We start from the raw sequence: 18,712 nt of genomic DNA on the forward strand, positions 1-18,712 counted from the left end.
ATCATCAAAATGTAAAATAGAATGTATAAAATAAAAAAGCACCCAATTTTCTTTATGGCGCTCGATTGAGCTGCATTTCCAGAGAGATCACTGCAAACAAACAAGCAAAAGACACAAATCAAAAATCTGAATCATTTGATTTCTAGAAACATTAAATTCAAAATAACTGTTATTTTATATTTACACTTTAATCAATAAACTCCCGAAGAGTACAGCTGCTGTCTATATAACAATCACTAAACAATAATCATTACCTATCTGTCGTCAGTCCAGTGGAATTGGTCAGGTGGAGTGTGTTTTGATGAATCCTGGAAAATGAACATAGTTCACAGCTTTGACACACATACTGTATCTTTATTTGGGGAATGTTACAATATGTATGATTTGTTTAAAAGGAGCATCTCCTGATATGTGTGTTCATTTGCATCTATATGCATATCTTACCTGAAAGTTTGAATATTGCTATTGAGTTGCAAACAGTGGAGCATTAATCCAACCGCTTTCTCAGCGCTGATCCAACGCTCCTCAATACTGAGTAGAAAAGCACGTGTAATACACTCATTATAATTCAGTGCTTTAACAGCCATTCACTGAACAGCCATGATTGATTTGGATAAGTTGTAGTTTGAAAAAAGCCCGAAAAGATTGACAGAAGAGATAATAGTAAAGATTCTCTTGTCTCACCTGAAAACACATCCACTTTGACTGAAGCTCAGCAGCTGTAGGAAATCTTCAGTCTGCTCCAGTAAGCTGTGGTTTAATCTGCAGATGAACCACAGACATATCACTATGTACTTTCTGATCATGGTTAGATAATGGAGGCCAGAAAGGAATGGTTAAACCCTGAATACCCTGAGACTCTTAGCATAAAGAGATTTTTGATATATAATAGATGCATTTCTAATCAGTTCCTTGCTGTCTTGATGCATGCTCAATCATCCTGGTAAGAAAATCCCAAAAAGTTCATCTTAGCGTTTTAAGTGGGAGAAACATTTCGTCACGAATCCAAGTGACTTCTTCAGTCTTAGCTGACTGCAGGTTTCCCCAACCTTATAAACAGTACATTTGCAAAATGACTGAAACTAGCACCACTGAATGAGCAATGGGCTGTGAGGTCAGTTACTTGATCATTAATCAGGCAATTTCTTGCTGGCAGTTTCAAATCTAAAATGTTAACAAAGAAATATGGCCTTGTTGTGATCTTTCCATATTTTACAAGTAGTCAGTTTATGAACCAGTACCAATTGTTTTTATCTGATGAAACCCAAAAATTTGTCTTAAGATTGAGGGATACTTACTCCACTTTGGCCAGATGGGGACAACTGGACACAATCTCTGCTAATTGGATCAGATGTTCATGCTTCAAACTACCTTCCCTGATTCTGATGGAGAAATAAAGCAGAGAAGACAAAAAAAACATAAAGAAATTTAGATTTCTGCAAAGTTAGTGCCAAATCCAAAATGTACTAAAATCTTTAAAAGGCCTTAACCTCTACTAAGCCCCCAAATTACACTGTAATAGTATTATGTAGTGGACGTTTATTGAGAGCTGGAGGACGCTGAACTCTTGTTACTGTGAGCGCTAGAGTTAAGGAAGGTACTTTCAGAGCAGCTAAAATCGATCAGACACCAGAAACTAATTATGTCTTCGAATATTTACAACCACATTCTAAGGTTCACTGCATGCTCAGCTCTACTTCTGACATGCAAAGTCAGTTCCTTGTCGCCCACAGTGTGCAAGCTGGATTTAGAAGTTTTCAGCCGTTCATCTTTGCTGATGCAGTCAGTCAGTTTACCGACTCAGTGCATGAACCTTCAGATGTAGAGAGTTCACATATCTGTGCATACCTGTGAGATGTTTCCTGTGCAGCTCACGCAGGAAAAATTACAAAGCCAAAGGAGAGAGTCTGTTTTTTGTTTTTTTTCCACAATGACACTTTGTTACTTTGAATACATCAGCTGTTGACTTATACAATCAGACCACATGTGAGTTTCCTTTTTTTCTTTTCTGTCTGCACACTAGTGCTGCATGGAGCTCTGCACCTCTGCATTAGTTCACGCCTCCTCTCAACATTTTAACACTCTTCAAATTTCCTGTCTACGTGAGAGTGAGAGCTGGAAGCCTTCCCCTGATTTTAAAGGCATCATTTAGCTTTAGTTCCCCAATCAGTTGCATTCGAGGTGACTTTCACCACTTAGTGCTATTGTGCTTTAGCACTAAACTTTAGTGCTAAAGCACTAAACTTTAGTGCTAAAGTTTCATGAGTGTTAATGAGTTCATCAGCTCTTTTTTTTTTTTTTTTTACTTTATCTGAAATGAAAATATTTAAAATTTTTACTGGTTTCTTTTTTGCTGTATACAGCAAAAAAACAGTAGGTGTGAATTCTGTGTTTTTACTCGAGTCACTGTGCTCACCTCATCAAAGTGACTCAGTGGTAATACGGGCACCATTTCAGAATCAGAGTCAGTGTTTTGAAATTTTGGATGGAACTCCTACCTCAGAGTTTTTTCACGAGTTTCATTTTGTCTGAACCAGATGAGGCATCGCTCTTCTTCTCCTAAGCTACCAGCAGACATCAGAAAGTAGAGTCCATGGACAAAGAGAGACATGGACAAATATTTCATTATAGATTATTTAGAAGAATTCCATTAACTTCTTTCCTATGAGCAGACTTACCTGACATCCACACCAGAGACATTAGCACAGGTACACAATGTGCTGGCCACAGCCAGCAGCCCCTGCTGGGTCAGTCTGTTGTTACTGAGACTGCACATGAAGATTCATTAAAGAAAAGAATTAGTCTATATTTTACTCATTAACTACAATACACATCATTTCTAAATATCGTAGCTTCATACTCTCAGTCTTATTATACATTCAGCAGACAATATATTAGGTACACCTAGCGATGTTCAGAATCACTTAAATCACCTTTTTTATTAACCCATTCAGATGTTCACTTTCAACTGCATTAGGGCATCTTCACCTTATATACACACCTGAATACATGTTGCTGTCATGTCATTGACTGATTAGATATTTGTGTCAACAAGCATTTAAACAGGTTAACTAATAAAGTCAGTGGTGCGTGTACATTTAAGTATTTTTTACTCTTCTGCTCTATATTTAATATAGAACTTAATATGTTTAAAGTCTTACTTGACATAGGTGCTGATTTTTAGCCTTGGTAGGGAATGCACAAAAGAGCTCACGTCTTCATCTTCCAGCTGGTTACTTGACAAACTGTGATGAAAGAAAAGCAGAGCTGAGCATCCTTACTGGATAAAAGCTCAGGAAGAAAACACTGGATTATCCATGGCTCCATGGGTGTGATTCTAAGATTGTGTGTCTAAATGTTTGTGTGGCTCATACTCAAGATCTGAAAGCTGGGGACCCTGCTGCAGGATCTCAAGAAGTTTCTTCAAGTGGTCACCCTTCAGGCAAAAATGAGTTAACCTGTGTTACACACAATCAGGGAGACAGACAGAAAACATAGCACATGAAGTTGATTAATTACTAGTTATAGTAATTATTGTAAGATGTCCTCTTTTACCTGAACTTTCTAATTCTGCGGTGATTAAAATGGCAGATTGTAAAATACAGGACACCCAATGTGCTTCACACTATATAATATTGTCTTTTTCAATGAGTACCATAAAATCTTTAATTAAACTGTGCATTTCTACAGTTCTATATATAAAACAGAAAATGACAACATATATTTTCAGTCAAATTCTAAAATAAACACAGCTTGAAATGCAGTTTAAAATGAGCAGCTAAAACTGCTATAGTGTATGAGCCGTGAATACTTGGGTAAGTGACAAAGTGAGCCGTCTGAAAACACCGACAAATGTTGTTAAGTCATCAGTAAGCAGTGAAAATGTTGCGGATCACAGACCTGCAGCTCACTTGTTCCACTTTCACTGTATCAAAATTGATGAAGGAGTCACCCCGAGGGCTAAAGAAGAGATCAAAGCAGCAATTAACCAAAACAGGTCAGTTAGAGAATTAAAGTAATTGCAGCTACAACTAAAAAGTGTGGTAGGGAAAGGAGCATCACATGAACACTCAAATATGGTGTGTTGTGATGAGTGCCACAAAAGTATTCACTGTACCTGAGCTCCACCGACGTCACTCGCTGACTGTCATTCAAACAGCTGACCAGCTCGAGTGCATCGGTCGCAGATGTGATGCTCTGTCTGACACTATTAGGAATACAGAATGAGTTCATTCGAGTTCATTGATAATTTATTAAATTAATTCACAGCAGCTATTGTCAAATAAAATATTCATCCTAAACCTAAATGCAACAATATAATTAAATATCAATCAGAGAACTGTCAGTTCAACTTGCCTGGTTTAATAATTGAAGCAACAGATTCTCATATGAATATAGTATATTTCATTTGATGAGGTTCTTAGTATCTTACACAGTCTGAAAATAATTTCCAAACATAGTTCATAGAATAGCCACAATTTGCTTTGCCAGATTTAGCCATACAGGCTAAACTTCATCTGTAGTCTCTGGTAGGTTGATAGCGTTAATGAATAATAAAGACACCAAATGCACAAAGGCAAAATATGTAAGTGACAGAAGCATATATATGGTAAAAGAAAAACATACTGATATTATGTATTAAACATCAAAGTTTTTAATTTATAAATATCTGCAAATCAATTTTTTTGTTCTTAAAGTCATTAAAGATGTAAACATTACACGAGATTCATGTTCATGATGACTACATGTAGGTTTTTGACCACAGCTGGGGTACATCTGGCAAATTTTACAAATTTTAAATACTTCAGTATAAAAAATAAAGACAAAAATGAATCAATATAAATAAATTAATCTATAGACTGAATAAAAAGGACCAAGAATTACACCTAAAGGCTTTTCAAAGTTATTGTTAACTATTTGCAGGGTTTAATTATACATTTGCATTGTTGTTGTTGTTTTTTATCTGTAAGAGGATTTTCTCCAGTTAACTACAAGGTAATTACATAATGTCACAAACTATATAATACAATTAAATGAATATGTCTAGAGAAAAATTATACACTTCTAATATCACACTTCCAATTAGAGCCGACAGCATAAAGTGAAATTAGAACAGAATTTCTGCAAAATCTCCTTGCAGTGTAGATGAGATTGCAACGTTCTGCAATCTCCTATAACAATAGTGATCTTCCATCGTTTTTTTTCCCCTTGTTTTATGGACCTAACATATACCCTGTGATAGGAATAGCATAGATACCCATTAGTTAAAAATAACTACACTTAAAATCACCTTCCAAATATTCAAATTTTGTGCTCAGTAACCTCAGTAGGGTGTCCTTTAAAAAACAAGTACTCAGCAGCTTTTTTCCATATCTTCACATCTTTTCCCTACTGCACATATACTGTACATATTAACATTTTAAATCCAGAATAATCTGACTGTCTATTGCAGGTTGTAATCCAGTGTTATTATTAATACTTGCATTAGTGTGTATGCCTTACTTGAGTCTCTGCAATGACGTCATCTCTGGCAACACTTTGAGAAGATTCTTGATGGCTTTGTTGGTAAGTGAACACTGAGATAACCTGACAGAACACATTAGTGCATGAACATGAACGTGTTCAGTCACTACTTTAGATAGTGTTGAATAATTTGCAGATATACAATAATAAAGCTTACTCTAACTCCCAATGGAAGTGACTCTGGACCAATTTTCTACATACTTTGGTTATATCAGATGGTAGGATGCTGCTGTCCTTTACTCTAGAAAGAAAAATAAAAGGGGATCATTCTTTTGTATTCATAGTCAGAGGTGAGATTTGTACTTTTCTGCATGTCTTTATTTGCTCACTGTACCGGAACATCTTTAGCTGCTGCTTGTCATCACTGAAATAGAAATACAGTAGAGTTAGATTATTAAACAGAAAAACTAAATGGAGACAACAAGAATCAGACTGTGTGAACGTTTGCATAGATGCAGGTCTTCTACCTTTCATCTGGGCAGAACTTTAGATTGACTTCCTCTTTGCCTCCGCCACTGTAAAACCAACAGAGCACAACAGCCAATTATAATTAACCTGACTGATTACTGTAAAGCTATATGACCAGTGTTGGGCAAGTTACTTTGAAAAAGTAATTAGTTATAGTTACTAGTTACTTCTTCAACAAAGTAACCGAGTTAGTAACTGAGTCACAATATTATAAAAGTAACTAATTACAAGGAAAAGTAACTATTGCATTACTTAAAAAAAATGTTTAAATATGTATAAGAATCCCCTCTTAATGGAACTTACTAAAATACTAACATATAAATAGCTAAACATACTTGAAAATATTAAAATATATATTCAACTGTTTGTTATAAAACTGAAAATATAATTGAAATAAATGGGCAGTTAACAGAAGGAACTAATAAGAAACATTGTACACTAATCTAAACTATTCAAATGTTACTCTGTGAAAATATGAAATAAAACACCAATCAGATAAACTCTAGGTAGAACAATACAACACACTATGACTACCATGACTACCTTACTCTTCCTCAGCCAATCAGCAGCACTCGTGCGATTGTTTCGCACCCCTAGCCTCCGGTAAGATGACATAAGCGTCAACCATCTGTGTGTTTAAAAATAGTAACACACCCACGGTGTTTTAACGATAGTAAAAGTAATTAGTTCGATTATCTGTTACTGAAATAAGTAACAGCGTTAGTAACGCTGTTTATTTTAATGCAGTTATTCCCATCACTGTATATGACATGTAGTGTTTTATGTATTTATGTATTTATAGTATTTTTCAAACAGATAGATTTTTTTAAACCCAGACCGGGATAAGAGACACAAGCGGTTGGGTAAAGCAGCTATTGGTATCATTAAATAACTACAATGCAAAACAAAGATTACCTGATGTGAATTTCTGTTAAGGTGTTATACGAGCATAGAGCTGCAGCCAGCATTGCCACTCCTTCCATGTTGATGTCATTTTTACTGGCACTAGAAAAAACAAAAGCAATTAGCACAAGGAAGTTGGTGTTGGCTGTTTGGAACCTGTTTGGTGAGAAAACAGCTTACCATTTGGCTACCTACTTTGTATATCTCAATGTAAAAAACAAAGAGTCATCTTTCTATTGAAATACTCGCAAATTACTAGAGAGGCAATAGAGGGAAATTCCGCCACCAGGGTCACTTACAATATAGTTGTTGGTATCTTTAGCTATAAATATCTCAAGGAAAGCTTTAAAAGAGGTAGAATTGTAAATTAATTATTAGTTATAATGATTGTGTGTGAGCATTGTGACAGACTAGCAGCCTGTCCAAATATCTACCCCCCCACAGACACCCTATGCCACCCTATGACAGGCTCCAGCCTTGTCAGAGAAAATAACTGCATGCGTGTGAGCTTACTTAATTTCCTGGATTTTGCTAAGACGAGGCAGGAAATCCAACAACTTCTTCAGACCTTTGTTGCCTAAACAGTTACTGGACAAACTGAAAAGAAAGGTTAAAAATGCCTTACAACTCAGTGTTTGTACATTTATCAAGAGAACATGACAAAAATGAGTGAGTATATCAATATCAGTAGTGCACACACACCTGAAATGTGTAATGAGTGTGAACAGTGGTCTGTTTTTCCTCTAAATGTGACACATTTGTTGAGATCTTTCTATTACAAATTACAGTTATTTACAATATTTATATATAATTAAATATGTGTGTGTGACAGGTGGTCTGATAAATTTGTTAAGCACTGTATAAGCTACCTAAAGTTTACCTGTATGCAAAAACCATGATGGTGCATCATTTTAGAGGTGGTTTAGGATGTAGTGGTTAGCTACTTCATAAACTGAGCATACACTGTCATTTTTAGAATAATGTCCAAGACATCAGTTTTTAACACAAATGTGGAGTAGAAAGGTTTTTTTTATTGCCCGACGCACTTTGTAAATAACTTTCCTTTCTTTGCACCATTATCTTCGTAATTGTAGACACTTGTATTCATACGGCTGCCCCTGAAAACTTTCTAGGCTTTTTACACATAAATTTATTATCTACTAATTAGAAATGGTCCTATTTTTATTATCTGTCCATGGTAAAATGGTGTGTGCACTTTCATGGTTCTTGCTCATCTTACTCCAGCATAGTGAGATCAGAAGAGGTGCCCAGACATCTCAACACACTTTCCAGATCAGCAGGAGACAGATTGCAGAAGCTGAGGCTGAAAGAAGCAAAAGCTGAATGATTATCATTAGTACTGATGACATATCATTATTGGACAAAGGATACACCTGAAAAACCCATTATAACAATGAAAACATTAAAACTTTTTGGTTGATAACTGATGGTCTGTTGGTTACCAACTTAAAATTATCACTTTACTCATTCTAAATGCTACCCTACTATTGTTCTGCAACCTCAAATATATTGTTGTTGTAAGCTTGTGTTACAGAAGCATTAACATACCAGAGAGATTTGGATATTCCGCTTGCAGGTTTTTCCCTTCCCCTAGCAAACACAATAGACACCTCAACAGGAACCTGTAATCTGCAACATAAAGAAACATTCAGATACAGAGCAGAGGTGACAGCAATAACTCTAACATAAATCTAATTTTGCATTTCCTGGTACAGTATGTCTAAAAGTTCCTGCAACTATGGTTGCTAAGATTAAATGCGTGTTTGTACCTGATATGCAGCTCCATCACAGGAGGATAATCAGACAGTAGAGCAGTCAGAACCACCAAACCCTCCACTGATGAGCAGCTGTCATTAATGCTGAGAAAAGATTGTAAAACATCAGCTAAATGCTGCTGGGTTTTATGTGCAAAGTGCACACCAAGCACAACACAAAAAATTGATTTCTTTTAAAACCTGGTCTTACATGAGCTTGTCAGTAATGCTGAACTTTGGCAAAAACTCAGTCAGTGTCCTTAAAATTTCTTCATCCCACTGGCCTCCAGACACACTAGAGTGCAAAGACATACAGTAAAACAGCCACACACATTGACAGGCCTTTGGCTAGCATTCATTTACCAATGTAATATGCACACAGTGTAGTTTGCAGATTGTTCAACTACTTTAACAGAGGGAAAACATTAAGTCAACAACTAGTGCATTGTTGCTATTCTATTCATTACTGATGTTGTCTGTGTCATAAGCTCTGAATAGGTTTTTCTAATTATGAAGGTGTGTACTTATGAAATCTTACTCTAGGACAGACAGCGCAGGGCATCGAGCCAAGGATTCAGCAAGTTTCTGCATCTCAGACTTGTTCCAATTCTGGTTCAGCAAGCTGGAGAAAAATGACACCATCAATGCAAATGTCCATGATCCAAAAACCTCAAAAATACTAAACTGTGACATTTAGAGTCCCATTTAAATCAACATCCATTGTGGCCTTGCTACATGTATATCTTTGTACTACATTGTTGATGCTCAATAAAAAAATTTAAAAAAAAATTAAAAATAAAAAGATAAATCAACATCCACATAAACGTCCTTTCTAGTCAAGATCTTTTGAAGCCAAAAAAACAAACAAACAAAAAATTGTAAAGGTGAATGCACATTTTGCTGACACCCATTTAAGATCAACGAAGGTGTAAAGTTCATCAAGGAAACTGGCAAAGCTCTTTGGTAAGGCAGTTACGGTAAACTGACTTATTTGTTTCATATCTTACCTGATTGTTGATTCAAGTATAGATGTATGGCTGTAGAGCAAAAAATATAAATATATCAGAATTTTACTATGTTCATTTTATTGCTTTATTTAGTTTATAAGCATAAAAGTCACCTGTTCATATCTGACTTTTGGAAGAAAGTTACTGTCAAGTCTTTGATCCCCCTGCAAAGAAAAATAACCTGGACTGGAGTACACATTTATGACACACTTATGTTTATCTGGTCTTGTCATTATAACTTTATCAATATCAATCAGCTACTTTCAATTTCAGGAATCTCAAATCTATGACTGAGAAAATATTAATAGTGCAGTGAGCATTACTGAGTTAAAATGTGTGTAATTTTTATTTAATTTAAGCAACAATCCCTGTGCCATAACTATGCCTTAACTGCCACTTTGTGTGCATGTGTGTGTGGTCATACTCTGCATGAACATGTTGGATGTTCAAACATGAAGACATCGTTTTAATAAGACAGTCGACTGCATTCAGGGTTGTGCTGTTTCGTCCCAGCCTACAAAGAAGCACACACACATATATGATTACCACACAAAGTCTTCAGCATTGTTAAGTACAGACGAGTCTTTGCATTAGAAATGTGAGAACTTACGCTACATTCGAAAGGTTTTGTAGTTTGGTAAAAATCTCAGCAATGCGGCTGATTCCTTCATCCCTCAAATTGTTGTCACTTAGGCTGAAAAAAAAAACCCAGAAGAAAAATTATCAGAAACTTTAAGCTCAGCATTATTAAAAGCATCTGGATAATCGAGCAGTAAGCTAATCGTGTACTATATTGAAAAACAGAAGATATACTTGATATCAGTGATGTGTGGACACTCCTGAAGACCAGAGGCCAAACTAGCTGCTCCAGTAGCAGTCAGGCTGGCACCAGAAAACCTTGTGAACACAAACAGGTAATTATTGTAGTTAAGGGACAATTACCTTTAATATATTTTTCGCAGGAATAAAGCAACGATATAAAACATACTCTAGTTTTCGCAGGGATGTGAATTTAGGCAAAACAGACGACAACTTCTCAGCAAACTTGTCCCCATACTTGCGGCTGTGAAAACTGTAAGGACACATAGTGAATAACAATAAAGTAATTTTTATTCATAAGGAAGCATCGGATTAGAAACTGCAAAAAGAAAAACATCAGTTCAAAGCATCAATTTAAAACAAACAAACTGCTTTTTACCAGCATCTCTATAGTTGATAGAATATTTCTTGATGCTGCTATGTTTTTATCTACAAATTAACTTTTATCTAAGCCACCAGGTGGGAAATTCCAATGTTTAATCTTTTCTTGAATGTAGTATTTTAATTAAAGAAGATAAAACAGACTCGGATTCCCAGAATTATAATATGAGATGAGATCTATTTGTTTAAATGTCAGTGTGAATGTCTGAACATAACAATAAAATTAGGAGGCATTCAAATATATAAAAAATAGTAACTCTTTCTTAAAGAGGTGGTGACAGAGACAGATTTCTGTGACGCAGGGAATCAAACTAGATTCACAGACTACAAAGTGAAAGCCAAAGTAAGGTTTATAGGAGCTTTGGAGTTGTAACCTGTAATCTCTTTTAACCCTGTATAATATTTGATACATGAGATTTTGAGACCTCTATATCATCAGTGTGTTTTTAACACACACAAAAAATGAAAAAAAAAAAAGAAACCTCATACATGGAAACTTATTTATTGTTTTTTTTAATTGTTAGCATTTGTCCAATTAAAAGAAAATCAAATGTCTGGCATTAATCCATGCTTCAGGCTTTACAGGGTTAATAATTCACTCTATGTAATCCAGAATAAACTGGAACTAAATCCCCGTGACAGAGGTAATTTGATGGGATTGAACACTGGTTATATCATGTTTGCTTTACTTGTATAATTTGTACATGGTTTGGGGGTTTACAGCAGCGGTCCCCAACCCCCGGGCCTCGGACCGGTACCGGTCCGTGAGTCGTTTGGTACCGGGTCGCGAGAGTTGAGGCTCAGGTGTGAAATGTATGGTTTTCAGGGTTTTTATCGGTTTTCAGCGTTATTTTGTTATCGTTTTTATCGTTAACCCGGTTTTCCTGGGTCTTTTCACGTGTGTTATGAATAAATCTTCTTTTTTTTGGTACCGGTACTAGTTTTATTTTGTTGTATTTATCCGCGACACCTTAAAGGCCGGTCCGTGAAAATATTGTCGAGCATAAACCGGTCCATGGCGCAAAAAAGGTTGGAGACCGCTGGTTTACAGCAGTTTTCTGAATTATAATGTTCACATTTCTAAATCATATAATGATGGATAGTTTATTACATGTACCAACAGTATTGTAAGTGTTTTACATGTGGATGATAACAACTTTTTTTCACTCAATAGTCTTTTCATTGGCTGCCTTCCAGGTGGCTTTTCTTGCACATGCTTTCTCTCACACTGTATGCTCTCTGGTGTTTGGAGCCCATCTGGTTCTATGTATGGTGGTCTCTATTTGTCATGTCCAAAATGAAGTAAGAAATATGTGCCGGTATTCTTTTTGTTTTCATATTTGTCAAGATCAAGAACCGGGTACTGGGTTTAGGATTAAGAGTTGGGTGACTGCCCAAAAAAATCTAGTTTAATAGCTTACTTGTGCCTGGGTGACATAAAATATACACATGAAATAATTATGGTGTAACTGTGTGAGAACTGTAGAGAGCAGCTGATAAGTTCTGCTTGCACCTTTGACTGTTCACTAGTTCTAGTCTGCACAGGAGGATCGAACCACTGTCAGTAAAACAACATTTTCTGCTCACCACAGCTGTAAATATCTATTACAGGTACCTTCTGCATAGTATAGAGTTCCTACGCTGCTGTTCTGAACATACTTATAGACTGCTGTGCACAGTCACATTTTTCCTCATTCTAATTTTCCAAGTTATCATTACAGTTTATGACTTGTATGTAACCGGTTCTCTTTATAACCACAAGCAGATGTATCGGTGTTTGTAATAAATTTGAGTGTTTGGTTTGTTTTACACACACATTAATGAGCTATCGCTGCAGCACTTTTTCAGACACTGTCTCACTTTACTTTTAATGTCTGAGCTGAAATCTTTATGGTCAATGCACCTTTATTTGATACGAAGATATCTTAGTTTCACAATATGTACAGGTTACGCTATATTTGTCATTAAATTCTTGTTTCGGATAAGGAAAACATCAAGAAGAGCAACTAAGGAGGGATAGCTTTCCCGCTAGACAGACATTAGATGTTAGTGTGCATAATTATATAAAACTAACAATAAAGATGCTTCAACTTTCAGAATTAGGCAGTATAAGCAGATGACTAACACGATGTGACATGACAACGTGCAGCTTACAGATTTTGCTAAACAGATAGACCCTGTCCCACCCACTCTTCAAGACATGCAAGTGCAAACTTGTGTGGAAAAACATTCTTTTTCGAGTAGATAAAGAAATACTTTCAAAGAATCAGTGGTCGTGTTTTTGCAGTTGAGTCCAGACTATTTTCTGTCTTCTTGTAACAAGAATACTGAGCTCATTCACTGTCACTGTATGACAGGTGGCCAGTCAGCTGAGGAATGTCAAAGGCAAAGCTGCAGCTCTATTAACAACAACATTCACTGCTGCTGTGCGACTAGTCCTCTCTCTGCATGTCCGTGGGCTAAACATGGGTTTTATAATTTCTGACAGATCAACACCGTCCATTTCAACACTCTCATGTGTCACAGTGATGGCTTTCCAATGCTCCTATAGTGCATTCCCACAAATATCATATTAATAACCCTGTGAAACCTTTTCAAATAAATGCTGACCTGTAAGATTTAACATATCCAGGATGGTACAGTAATATAATAAAAATCAAAATAAACTTTTGTATTGTAATTAATAGTTTATTTTCGCTAGTTTTATTTAGGTTAGCTAAAAAAAATTACACGTAGGTTTCTGGAGGGTTTTTGTTACTTTTTAACTACTCTAACTCGTAAACATCTGTGTAGCCTCACCTGAGGTTATGAATGCCCTGACACCTGGCCAGAACTATTAAACACTCCAGCTCCATGGAGCACGCTCCGAAGTCCAGACCGATGTCATTATGATCGGCTGAATTAACTACGAAAGCCAGAGCTTCGATATCATTCGGTAACAGCCAGATGTTGCGCAGCTCCAGTTTGGGTCTCACACCAAAAACCTGCTTGGCGAGTTGGTGGTTCTGGCTCTCCTGAACACTGTGGCAAAGCTGGAGTATCTGGCAAAATATGGCAAAGAAAAGATCAGTAACAAAGAGACAGAAAATAAAATCTGTTTTCTGTTTTTCATTCTACCTTTGGTCCGGTCAGAGTGTTACTGTTACACATGGATTTGAGCAATGTCAGAACAAGGTCTTGTCGTTTCTGGACCCAACTTTGGGCTCTACCAGAAACCTTGGCTAACTCAACCAGGGCTGGAGTGCATTGTGAGGAAGCCAGACCGCAAACATAGAGGTACAGTGAGTCAGTGAAGACCGTCTTCTGGTCTGATTTGGTTGTCCAGCGAGTTTTCAGACTGAATCTGAGGATATAATGAGAGGAAAGTCAACTTCTGAATTATGATGCAAATTAAAGCATGTTACAATACTGTCCAGATGATATGTCTGTGAAGGTTCTCAGTCATCCAGGTCATCGTAGTCAAAGGAGCTTGCAAAGAAAAGCGTCTGGACTTCTTTAAGTTACTTGAAGACGTTTCGCCTCTCATCCAAGAAGCTTCTTCAGTTCTAAGGTCAAATGGTGGAGAGTCCCAGATATAAACCTAGTGGGAGAAAGGGAGAAAGAGGATCATCAGGGGGTCCTTTTGTCCCTCTGTGGGGGGATACTCCCACTAGGTTTATATCTGGGACTCTCCACCATTTGACCTTAGAACTGAAGAAGCTTCTCGGATGAGAGGTGAAACGTCTTCAAGTAACTTAAAGAAGTCCAGACGCTTTTCTTTGCAAGCTCCTTTGACTGTCCAGATGATAGTTTCAACACTCTTCTGGGAGATGTGAATAATAATAATATGACCTGGCATACTTTGAAAGACAATAAATAATATTATTTTAAGATTTAACAGGTAGGACAAAAACAAACAACTTCTACAGTGCCGCCTACAAAGCAAACAGAGTGGGAAGAAAGCAGAGTACACCAGTTTGAATGGCTTGCGTCTTTTCTTCTGTTCAGGCGCATTAATTTTACTACATTCCCCAAATGCTCACGGAATGAAACACAACAAAACATCAAAGCCAGAACTGAACTAGTCATTTTGCAGCCGCCTGACTGATTTCAAACCAGAGGCCTCCAGAACCTCCCTCAGAAACATGTGAAATCAAAGGGTTAAATGAGGAAGTGTGAGCAAACAGACCTGTTATCTAATCATTTAAGGAACTGGGTATGGGTGAGGTCCTTTTTGCAATCCACCTTGTCAACTAAATATGATAAAAGTGTGAACAAATCCATATCACACCATCAAAAAAAATGTAGTGATTCTTTAGGGGAAGCAATGTGAGATTTATTAAAATACAGCTGTATGAGTAGATTTCATGGTGTTGTAAACCTGAGTGCTGCAGCAATTAAAAAAGCAATTAATTAATTAAGATTTAAGTCATTAATGAATGCGTGCCCCCTGTTTAAATACTCTAAAGCACAAGTTACTGTGTCGTGGCTGCAGTTATTTTAAAAAGTCCTAGAGAAGGAGCTTCAAGTCTATATATGTTTGGACATATGAGAATGGATCTGAAGCCGAAAAGGGGATGGAAGATGAGCTCTATAAGGGAAGGGTGCAATTTGGATGTCAGAGGGTGGAGCTTAGCACCTGTGGGCTCTGATGCAATTAAATTCCTGCTTTTAAAATGAATAAATAAATCCATGAAGCTGCATTGTCATTTTTAGAGGAAGCAGTAGCATGTGGTGGAGTACAACCCAGGCTTGTGATATATGTTAAACTACATGTAGCCACATACAAGAGGGCTCTTAGCGAGTGACTGTGGTCGCCTGCTGCTTAGTTATGTCAGCTGTGCCATATTTCACTTTCAGTGCCCCCACCTTTGCACAGTCTCACAGACTCTCGCACTGTGATTTGAGCCGTCACTTTATGCCTACATCAGTGTTTTTCTGATGTAAGGACTAAGGACAAATGTGTCTCGTTCTGTAGCGTGCTTAACTCGCACAGCTCAGGTTGCTTCCATGGCAGAGTTATTCCTGGTATACCGTGTGACTTTACATAGTCAAATTCCATCGTGCTTTCTTCCACATATTCTAAATGAGATTTGTTAATTAACTGTTGAATCTTTCAATATGTTCATCACGATTCTGCTGTGTGTGTGTGAGCTTCTCTTTTTAGCTTAGGCGACAAACTTTTATTTCCACAGCTTTTCAAACACTCCATCACACACTAGTGTCTACCTGATCTGAAAGGAACTTATCTATTTCGGGACCAGGCAGAGACTGCCCAGCACCGAGTTGGGAGGACAGGTGTACACAGAAGCGTCATTCAGCTAAGGCAGCAACAAGAAAGGTGACCGTATCTAGGACATTTTGTTCATTTGGTTAATTAACAAAATTGTTTCCAGGATGTGAATTTGATTTGATGATAATTTAATCAATCAATGTGTAATAATGTTGTGAATGTTATACTGTTATCTGTAATTTGAATTTGTCCCCCACCAGTGAGAGAGTAAAGTGCAGGGGTTACTGTGCATGTACAGTTCATGTTGCTTATACCAAATTCTGACCTTTCTGTTTAAATGTCAAAGCAGAAATCCAGACCCATTAGGCAATCTTGTTCAATTTTGGTGAGCCCATGTGACTTGTTGCCTCAGTTTCCCGTTCTTAGCTGGCAGGGTGGCACCTGCTGTGGCCTCCTGTTGCTGTAGCACATCTGTTTCAACTTGTAACTTATTCAGTGATGCTCTTGTAGACAGCTTGGTTGTAACAAGTGGTTCTTAGAATTATCGATTCTGTTCTTTCAGCTCAAAGAATTCTGCGCGTTCTCCCATCACCAACACATTTTCACCCAGAGAACTGTCACTCACTGGTTATTTCCTCTTTTTCAGACCATTCACTGTAAAAACCAGAGATGGTTGTGTGGGGAAATTCCGGTCGATCAGCATTTTCTGAAAAAACCCCAGACCAGACCATCTGGCACCAGCAACCATGCCACGTCACTTAAATCACCTTTCTTCCCAATTCTGATACTTGGTCAGAACTTCAGGTCATCTTGACTGTGTTTTGATGCCAAAAGTACAGAGCTTCTGCCGTGTGACTCCGTAGTTTCTCCATCAGGTGGGCTATATAACCTAAACAGGTCTTAACACTACAATCATCTTAAAAATTACACCCATATTTCTCTCCATTTGGCTTCCTTACCTCTTCTTCAGCTGTGCGTCATTAACATCATTACTAGTCATGATTCTCAGTGCAGCTAAAAACTCCTGCACTGTCAGATGAATGAAGCAGTAGGCATTGGCAAGTATCCCGTCCTGACGTCTGAGCTCCACCTAACAGCAGATAAGTAATTATGTTATTATTAATAATATGTTACAAACATGACAAGTTGTCTAAAGGACAACCTTTATCTACCCTTACTGTTTACTACACACAGCCCTATCTATGCCCACTGTAAGGAAACACAAATAACTTTTGCCCACTAAGCAAATCTATTAATAGTATCAATAGTATAAATAGCATGCAAACACTCGACAACAAGGATTTTGTGGACATTCACAGATATGAGGAGGAGATTAATGCATGCATTCATGTCTGACCTGTGATAAGAGTCCTATTTTCAATGAAAACTTTAAAACCTCCTGTGGAATCTCTTCTTTCAAAAAGAGTATCTTGCTTTCCTCTAAGCCTCTCCCAGCCAGCTGGCTCAGCTCACACAGCTCCGATTGATACTGACTCAGAATGGTCAGTGTGGTGACAGCACTGCACGGAAAGACAGAAAACAGATAATCCATAAACTGAAGCATGACACGTTTTTTGCTACACTGGTGCTTTCTTTTCTAAATGGTCATTTTTTCATTTACTTTATATTTTTTTGAAATATAATGTTCAAGATGGTGATACACTAGAGTGAGTTCACAGCTCAGTCTCTACCTGTGAGGAAATCTTTTAGTTTTTGGCTCGCCATCTCCTCCGTGGTTAGGGGCGCGGCTAAGAAATGAGGCCAGAACAGTGAGGTAGACCTGAGTGAGGGTGGCGGGGACTTGGAGTGAAGTGGGAGTCAGCTGGGGTCTGCCATTTGTTCCATCCATTATTACATCCTTGCTCCCTTTTCTTTTTCCATCCTCTTGTTTCCTTTGTGCAGGATCTCCTCTTCTATTGCCCTCCTCCCCTCTGGCTTCTCTTGACATCTGTGCTCCTTCTGCTTCCTGAGCATCTGTCCTTGCCTTACTTCCTTTTTCGTCAGGCATCGGTGCTCCTCCTGTGTCTTTATCTCTACACTGCAGCAGTAAATGCTCAAGACAGATGCAGCAGATGTTGCATAGGGCAGGAATGGAAGACATGGCGAGGAGGTGTCGACTGGAGAGAAGGAGCTGTGCTGCCTGCTCTCTAAGAGCTACATCTGCTGGGTGTAAATGATGATTAAACTAGTTAAAGACAACATACATTTAAGATAGACGTGCACAAGAATTTTATTTATTATTTTTACACCAATTTTTTCATGTTAGTAATGCAGCTATTACGCATGAGATCCTGTTTTATATGGAAATTACTCATTTCTACTAGTTTGAAAGTCTAAATATTAGCAATTTGCCAGTTATACCTGGATACAGGTGCTGGTTTGCAGTTCTGAATGAGCAAATATAGCACTGCAAAAAATGTAAATAATCCCAGATTAGGGTTATTTACATAAGCTACTGCCAACAAGTAAAATAAAAAAGACAAAAAATGTTTAGTCGGAAACATGCAAGTTCAAACTTGGCTGATATTTATGTGAGTCTTGAAACCCACAGCAACCATAACTGAAGAGAAAATAAAAAATGCAGACAAGTGTCAAGTAAGAGTCAAAGAGAAAGCGAGAAAAAA

The 18,712-nt window shown here is 37.4% G+C and overlaps 1 protein-coding gene across 1 annotated transcript in view; it reads right to left on the reverse strand.

Annotated features, from left to right (window-relative positions):
* Positions 1–18,712, reverse strand: part of nlrc5 (NLR family, CARD domain containing 5) — a 35,372-nt gene that overhangs the window by 9,621 nt on the left and 7,039 nt on the right. Inside the window, exons 9-41 of the mRNA XM_087844051.1 lie at positions 17,780–18,248; positions 17,446–17,608; positions 17,048–17,178; positions 13,994–14,219; positions 13,676–13,917; positions 10,665–10,748; positions 10,490–10,573; positions 10,287–10,370; positions 10,101–10,190; positions 9,790–9,840; positions 9,677–9,706; positions 9,208–9,291; positions 8,881–8,964; positions 8,685–8,774; positions 8,464–8,544; positions 8,135–8,218; positions 7,408–7,491; positions 6,907–6,996; positions 5,991–6,038; positions 5,858–5,887; positions 5,681–5,764; positions 5,503–5,586; positions 4,118–4,207; positions 3,901–3,960; positions 3,375–3,458; positions 3,162–3,245; positions 2,679–2,768; positions 2,499–2,564; positions 1,299–1,382; positions 685–762; positions 445–531; positions 255–308; positions 43–90 (exon numbers count right to left, since the gene is read on the reverse strand). Coding sequence (XP_087700177.1) covers positions 43–90; positions 255–308; positions 445–531; positions 685–762; positions 1,299–1,382; positions 2,499–2,564; positions 2,679–2,768; positions 3,162–3,245; positions 3,375–3,458; positions 3,901–3,960; positions 4,118–4,207; positions 5,503–5,586; positions 5,681–5,764; positions 5,858–5,887; positions 5,991–6,038; positions 6,907–6,996; positions 7,408–7,491; positions 8,135–8,218; positions 8,464–8,544; positions 8,685–8,774; positions 8,881–8,964; positions 9,208–9,291; positions 9,677–9,706; positions 9,790–9,840; positions 10,101–10,190; positions 10,287–10,370; positions 10,490–10,573; positions 10,665–10,748; positions 13,676–13,917; positions 13,994–14,219; positions 17,048–17,178; positions 17,446–17,608; positions 17,780–18,248 — 3,322 coding nt within the window. The remainder of the gene's footprint in view (positions 1–42; positions 91–254; positions 309–444; positions 532–684; positions 763–1,298; positions 1,383–2,498; positions 2,565–2,678; positions 2,769–3,161; positions 3,246–3,374; positions 3,459–3,900; positions 3,961–4,117; positions 4,208–5,502; positions 5,587–5,680; positions 5,765–5,857; positions 5,888–5,990; positions 6,039–6,906; positions 6,997–7,407; positions 7,492–8,134; positions 8,219–8,463; positions 8,545–8,684; positions 8,775–8,880; positions 8,965–9,207; positions 9,292–9,676; positions 9,707–9,789; positions 9,841–10,100; positions 10,191–10,286; positions 10,371–10,489; positions 10,574–10,664; positions 10,749–13,675; positions 13,918–13,993; positions 14,220–17,047; positions 17,179–17,445; positions 17,609–17,779; positions 18,249–18,712) is intronic.

The sequence above is a fragment of the Neolamprologus brichardi genome, chromosome 7 (assembly GCF_056152115.1).
Source record: "Neolamprologus brichardi isolate AB-2024 chromosome 7, ASM5615211v1, whole genome shotgun sequence".
NCBI classification, from domain to species: domain Eukaryota; kingdom Metazoa; phylum Chordata; class Actinopteri; order Cichliformes; family Cichlidae; genus Neolamprologus; species Neolamprologus brichardi.